Source organism: Mytilus edulis, chromosome 3, assembly GCF_963676685.1.
Source record: "Mytilus edulis chromosome 3, xbMytEdul2.2, whole genome shotgun sequence".
In the NCBI taxonomy this organism is placed as follows: Eukaryota; Metazoa; Mollusca; class Bivalvia; order Mytilida; family Mytilidae; genus Mytilus; species Mytilus edulis.
This window is the reverse complement of record NC_092346.1, coordinates 49,632,987-49,640,475: the sequence shown is the minus strand read 5'-3', so window position 1 is coordinate 49,640,475 and position 7,489 is coordinate 49,632,987. Positions and strand designations below refer to the sequence as shown.

The window sequence follows — 7,489 nt, the reverse complement described above, 5'->3', positions numbered from 1 at the left end:
GGATTTATGCAAAATACGAAAATATCAAATTGTTAATGTCAACAAAAATGGTGGACAGGAATGAACATTAACAATTTATTCTAAAGAAAATGAAATTTCCTGATATATAAGATATCAGAGAAGCCTAAATCAGAAAAGTTTTAACCATTTAATAACAAAATTACTGAATTCAGCATTTTATCTACTTAAATTACGGCGTGGTAAGCAAAAAGAGAGTTTAAAGTGCCTTGGCCATGTTCGAACTTGAATTTTCCTAGCGGGTTTTAATTACTTTTGATTTTTATGTTCGAAAAGACGGGTTGGGCATGTCAAATAAAATGGTTTGCCAATTTAACTACAAGATTCATTTAATTGCTTTCTTTCTGTTTGAAATATTTATCACAAAAGGAAAGAGACACCAGATGGTTAGAGTTATGGTATCAGGTCCGTTAACGCCCAATACACTTTCGCACCCTACACGTTTGCTCCTCGCAGGTTTGCACCCAAGGTCCGTTCGCACTCTACACGTTTGGGCCCAAAAAAAAACCACAAAAGATAATTGTTTTTGATAGCTTGGTCACTTTGATCTGAAACAATTAAACAATAAAATAAAGCAATACACTATTATAACCAAAACAAGATAAAATTTATTCAACACACAAAAAAAAAACGTAGTCAAAATCTCACTTAGTTGTTTTGAAACAAGTCAATGAAACAAAGTTATAGGAATACAGTAACCAAAACATGATTAAGAGTTATTCAACACAAAATAAAACGTTGACAGAATCCCACTTTATTTATAGAAAGGATTATATTTTTTTTAACAATACACTATCCAAAACATGATTAAGATTTATTCAACACAAAAATAAAATGCTGTCTCACTTTATTTTAAGACAATGACAAGAAGAATACTCTTACCAAAACTTGCATGATTACAAAAAAAACCAATTAAAATTGGGCGTGAACATGTAGGGTGCGAACAGACTTTGGGTGCGAGCATGTAGGGTGGGAAAGTGAAAGGGGCGAACATGAGTGGGTGCAAACGTGAATGGGCGCGAACGGATCCGGATTCTAGAGTTATAATTGAAAAATGCATATGTTGCAAACATTGTTTATAATACATATGTAAATACCAAAGAGAGAACTTTCTGTGTTATTCAATACTACATAATTCATAAAGCTATCACATGAATCCATTTACAAATTTCCTTAAAGAAGAAGACTAGTACTGCAATAATGACTTTGAGGCCACATCAATTTAATTCCTTATTTGACAGACCTGGCCGCACCTATTTTATTCGAAACAGAAATAAATTTTAAGATTTATATTCCTGCTTCCCGCATCCGGAAATATAATCCTGTCTGTTTTTTGGTAAATATTATAAAAAAATATTAACCCTTAATTTAAAATCACAGTCTTACCTGCTTACCTGTATTTAATGATTTTAAACCTATAAGCACCCCACCACACTATGTAAATGTTTTTGTAAAAATTTGATTAAACATTAAACCCATATATCCAAAGTGGGAGTGCTCTGATATAAATATATAACAAGGGGAAAATACCTGTACATTAGTTTTCTTCCCCCTCACCTACATTCCCGGCCCATCAAAAAATGTTCGTTGTCAAAATAGAGAATGCAGAACTTCTGAAGGAGAAGAGTTGCCTTCAACTGCAATTATATTGTATGCCAGCGGAACGAAACTATCCATACCCACTGCATGTTTATGCACCTGTCCGCATTGATTCTGGGTCTATTGTTCAGTAGTAACATGTATCGTTTGTTGGTGTGGTTCTGTTCATATGTATTTTCCCGTTTGTATATATATGTAAATTAGATCGTTGGTTTCCCTCTTTGAATTGTGTACACTAGCATGACTAGTAATTTTGGAGTCCCTTTAATTTGACTTTTGATACATTTTATACATAAAAATGTACAACATAAAATTAAGAATGGAAATGGGGAACATGAACATATAATGTACTTTTGGAAATGTATTTGAGAGAATTCAATTGAATTACATATATATATGTGAAATAAGTGAGTTTTAAATTGTGTAATTTTATTTTTTTCCTCCGACATAATTGAATCTTGAATAGAGTAATTGATTTATTTTTACAGAATCATGGCAGAAGTACATATCATAGGACAGATTCTTGGTGCTGATGGATTTCCAGATCATAGTTTGTTTTGTAAATGGGGTATACATACAGGTGTGTTGAAATAGACTTATTAAACAACATATACATACATTTTTTTAAAACTTATTTTGAATAAACTTTGACTAGTTCTTTAGAATTATAAAGACTGTGAAATAGCAAGCAAACATAAAAAACATTCAAAATTAAACTTACTTGTAGTCTTCAGCAAAATTTTGAAGAAAATAATCTGTTTGAAGAAAATCTGATTAGAGAATTTGTTTTGTCTGTATATTAGCCCTTTTTCAGTGTGTTATGATTGATTATGCAGTGTAACCTGACTTTTCTGACACCTGAGTGTTCCAACATCCTGCTTTAACCGACACATTTTCATGGTCCCAATTTGCTTAACCTTGCAAAAAAAAAACCTGCCAGAGTATTCCGACACCCTGCTGAATCCAACATTTTTTCTGGTCCTCCAGTATGTCAGATAACACAGGATACACATTATTCAAATTCAGTAAATAGTTTTCTTCATTGTTATTGACCTACATTGTATATCCATAAACAATGTGCATGATTAAAGTGTTAACTTACATTCACCAATGAAGACCACAAAGTCAAAGTCCAGTGTTAGTTATTTGTTTTTATACTATAAGATATTTTTTTATGTAAAACTACATGTACCTCATATATCAATTCATATTTATGATATATTTTGTATTATCAGGAGGAGCATGGAAAGCTTTGTCTGGTCTAAGAGAAGGACAAACACAAGTAGATAACCCACAAAATTATGATGAAGCATACTGGGCTCATCCAATAGATGTTCACTTTACAACCAAAGGTTTACAAGGTAATTTGTTCAATTAAAACAATATTAAATATTACACTTCAGTTCTTATCAAAATATCAGATTTTGATTGGTTTATACAAGGGAGATAATTGACTCTACCCAATTTCCAATACTCTATTACCCTTCATGGAGATGCTTTATCAAGTGTGTGTTTTATTTAGTATAGATGGTTGTTATGTACAAGACATCATAGTTTATTACTTAGAATTTAAAATTAAAAGGACAGTAATAACAGAACTTTCAGAACAATCAGTATAATGAATTAAATAACAAATATATCTTAAAGTGTTATAGAGCAGATTGTAACCCCTCAAAAAGACATTGTCAACCTTGGCTATGCCTCAGTTGTCATAAATACCAAATAACCTGAATGACAAAACAAGTTAAAAAAACCACTGAAGTGGATTGTGAGAATCCTTACATTGTACAGGCACATGAACATATGCCAGCCTGAACTACTGTTTTATCTTAAGAATTACAAGTAAACCTCCCTTTTTTGGCTTCTAACAGTTGAATGACAATGAAAGGATACTATGATAATAAGTACAAGAAAACAACTAGCCTTATAAAATTCTTATAAAAGATAGTAAAACACACAATGACAATAAACACAAAACATATAATAAACAAAATTGCATCAAGGAATATTTTGATTTTATGAATTATTTTGTCAACTTGAACATAAATACTCCACGTAAAATATACAAGACATGACTCCTTAAACTTGCAAGTTTGATTGAAGATAAATCTTTAAATAAATTTAAAAACTTTTTTCAGGTTGGCCAAAAATTCATTTTCAAGTTTGGCATCAGGATTCTTTTGGACGGAATGAACTATATGGATATGGATTTTGCCATGTGCCTACATCACCTGGTACCCATAAAATTTCATGTCCAACATGGAGACCAGCAGGAACATTTAGAGAACAAGTTTCTCAATATTTTGTTGGTGGAGGACCACAGCTGAAGAATCCTGATCTGATTTACAGTGGAGCTGATAGATACAGACTAAATACAGTTGCCATGGGCAATGTTCACATGAATATAGGTGTTGTTCTTAGAAACTTTGACAAATATGGAATTGAATGTTGATTTTTGAAAAAAATGTAATTTATACATTATTTTTTAAATGATACCAGAGGCATGACGCAAATTTTTTATTTCAGAAATATTCAACAGCTCTTTCTGAATTTATTTCATAGATTCATTTTGATAATTTGAACTTATTTGATACAAATTGGTTTCTTTAAGTCGGCACCAAATACAATTGTCGTTCTCCATGGCTAGTGATTGATTTGGCATATTAGCAAAATATCATCTAAATTTCAAACAATAATTAATTTGTGTCCATGAATTAAATGAAATATCCTTAGTCTGCCTCTATTAAACACGCAGTTATATTTTGGTCATTTGGTAAGAAAATTTTGATTGACCGAAGTTTCAAAAACAAGCTATGGTTAACATTGAAAGGAATGGAGAGTCAATGTTCTTAATTTATTTTTATTATTTTTTATGTAATTATGCTAATAGTGATTTATTATCTAATAAATTTATACTTTGATTTCTCATCAGTCAGGATTTTCCATTTTGAATTTATCAAACATTATATAGGCATTATATATATTTTAATATAACTATAGTAAGATTTATGGTGTTTAATTATGTCAGTTTATGAAAATCAAATGGTTGTATTTTGTTGCGTTGTTAAAGATTATGATGGTATTTTTTTGATATTTTTTTGGTGATTTGTAAAAGGGTTCACAAGTTAGTCTCCAGTCTCCTAGCTTTATAAATACAATGGAGATGTTAGCAAGTGGTTCAGGAATATGGTTGTTTGGAGAAAAGGTTTTGTGAGCTAAATCTATTTGGAAAAAGGTGAAATTTGCATTAGGCTTAACATGGAATTCCAAAGAAATATATCTTTTGATTTTTGATTTTGTCCATTCAAAATTTATGTTTAGAACATGACACACATAGTGTCAATTCAAAACTTATGTTTAGAACTTGACACGCATAGTGTCAATGTTTCAACTCTGATATATCAAAACTTCATATTCACCAAAAGCAGTGTATTTGTACTAAATAACATAGAGATGGAAAACCTATTGTAGTTTTTGGTGTTATGATTAATCTCATTTGAAACATGTATTGATTCAACAAATGATACATTTATTCTTTTCATTTATACAAATATTTCAAATGACAGTTTGAAAATATGTAAGTAGTAAATTAGCAATATGTAAAGTTTGTAAATAAATTATGTATATTTCAAACATGTTATATTTTAGTGCTTATATAGGCACTTTACTTCAAGTGTTTTTAAATGAGTTTCAAGGGTATCCAGTAGTGGTAGTTGAACTCAATGGATCTGTATTGACAATAAACTAGTGTTACAACAATACTGAATCTACCAGAGAAGAAAGATCTTACAACTTTCTGAAAATATGATTGTGACTCAATGGTCTTTGTCTTTGTCTCACCTTCAACTTTTGTTAAAAACATTGGGATTAATTTTTGGAGTTGGTGACCAAACTGTTTTTTTCTAAGCCCTATATTTCAGAGGCAAGATACTTAGATGTTTCATACTTTGTAAACAAATGCTTTATGTAAGAAAGTTTCTGTCAGTCTTATTTTCTTGGTTAAAAAACTGTATATTAATAATTTGTCATGAGATTTTCTCACTTATTACATGTAATAGGATATATGTATATTTGTATATTGCTTGCAAGGTCTACATGTCCATCAGACAGGGTTCATCTGACCTCTACTTCATTTCATTGATCAGTGATTAATTTTAGGATTTTGTGGTCAAGTTGTAAGATCAACCATATTTGATGTATGGAATGATTGTAAGGTGTACTGGTTATTCAAACAGGTAACGCCAGGTATCATCTGACCTTGACCTCAATTGCATTTTTCATAAATCAATAGACAGGGTCTACCAAAGAATGAGAATCAAGGGAATAGGAGGTATCAATGATTCCTAAAAGAAGGACAAAAGATACCAGAGGGACAGTCAATTCATAAATCGAAAATAAACTGACAACGCCATGGCTAAAAATGAAAAAGACAAACAGACAAACAATAGTATGCATGACACAACATAGAATCCGGATTATATGTGAATTGGGAACTAGCACAAGTGCAATCAAGAGGTTAAGACTTGAAGTCATCAATATTGAGATCCTGCAAAATATGTTTGTAATTGAAAATTTTAGTTGCAATAGGTTTGGTATAGGTATAAGAAATGATTGGTAAAGACTGGTACAATAGGTGATAATGTGCCCTTTGAGTATTAGGTCTACTGTATATACTGTTTGGAATGATTTTACAGTGTACATGTCTGTCTGTCAGATTTCATGTGATCTTGACCTTATTTTTATGGTTCGTTGGTCAATAAACTCCTCATAGATTTACAAAGGACCAATTAGTGATGCTCGAATAAACATGTTTTAAAAGCTCCACTAAAGAACGAAGTTGAAGAGCTTTGAGGATCCAAATTTCTGAAAGATTTGCCAAATACAGTGAATATTAAGTTTTTGTAAGTTTGTAAATGTTAAGTTTTTTTTATTTGGTCTGTTATCAATTGGTGAAAGATTCTCGCTTATTATGAGTAATGAGATAACTATATTTGGTATATGGGTACCTTGTTGTACTTGTGTGTAAGACACTGTTTGTGTGTCCTGATTTCACGCATCAGTTGGCCAGGTTACATTTTCATGATCAAGTCCACATCTCGGATAACAATTGATCAACTATCTTTGGTGTATGAAATGATTGTTAGGTACTTATGTCTGTCTGGCAGTGTCCATATGACATTGCTTTCATTTTAATCTTTCATTGGTCAATGATGAGAACTTGCGGATATATCTGTATCATTGGTCAATGTGAAATTTTCTTAATTTTGTCAGTTTATCAGATACTATGATCAATAGGTGAACTATGTTTGGTGTATGGATGATTGGAAGGTGTTCTTGTCTGTCTTGCATGGTTCAACTGACTATGACCTTATAGACATGGATCATTGATAATGTTGAGTGTATGGGATATTTATAGTAAATAAAAGCAACAATAGTATATTGTTGTTCAAATGTCATAAATGGATTGAGAAAAAAAAAAATCTGGGTTACAAACAAAAACCGAAGGAAACACATCAAATATAAGAGGAAAGCAAAGGAACAAAAGGAACACCGAAGTGCAACATAATACAAACGGCAACACACATAGAAATGAACTATTTGATTATAACTGCCATATTTCTGACATGGTACAGGACATTTAAAGAAACACATGAGTGGGTTGAACATAGTTTAATGGCATGCCTAACTGCCCGCTTTATGACAATGTTACAAAATATTGCTATAACCCTTCTTGACAGAAATACAACACAAACAAGAACATTTTTATAACAGAGAAACGCACAAACAAATAATATGATAGTAGTCGATACAACATGCATAACAACTAACATAATTCATCAAAGACCACACGATATCAAAAACGGCAACGTGC

At 31.3% G+C, this 7,489-nt stretch overlaps 1 protein-coding gene across 1 annotated transcript; it reads left to right on the top strand.

Annotated features, from left to right (window-relative positions):
* The first annotated feature begins 26 nt into the window (after positions 1 to 26).
* On the top strand, positions 27 to 5,250 carry LOC139516708 (B9 domain-containing protein 2-like). Its single transcript, XM_071306964.1, has 4 exons — positions 27 to 200; positions 2,106 to 2,197; positions 2,853 to 2,978; positions 3,756 to 5,250. Exons 2-4 carry the CDS (start codon positions 2,110 to 2,112, stop codon positions 4,067 to 4,069), a joined length of 528 nt encoding a protein of 175 aa, XP_071163065.1. The 5' UTR covers positions 27 to 200; positions 2,106 to 2,109; the 3' UTR covers positions 4,070 to 5,250.
* Positions 5,251 to 7,489: the final 2,239 nt, after the last annotated feature.

Bases quoted from the DNA above. Each gene is read 5' to 3' on its own strand.
- LOC139516708 (XM_071306964.1), top strand. From the start codon at position 2,110: ATGGCAGAAGTACATATCATAGGACAGATTCTTGGTGCTGATGGATTT. The intron at 2,198-2,852 runs GTGTGTTGAAAT...TTGTATTATCAG, and splicing joins TAAATGGGGTATACATACAG to GAGGAGCATGGAAAGCTTTG. The intron at 2,979-3,755 runs GTAATTTGTTCA...AACTTTTTTCAG, and splicing joins TACAACCAAAGGTTTACAAG to GTTGGCCAAAAATTCATTTT.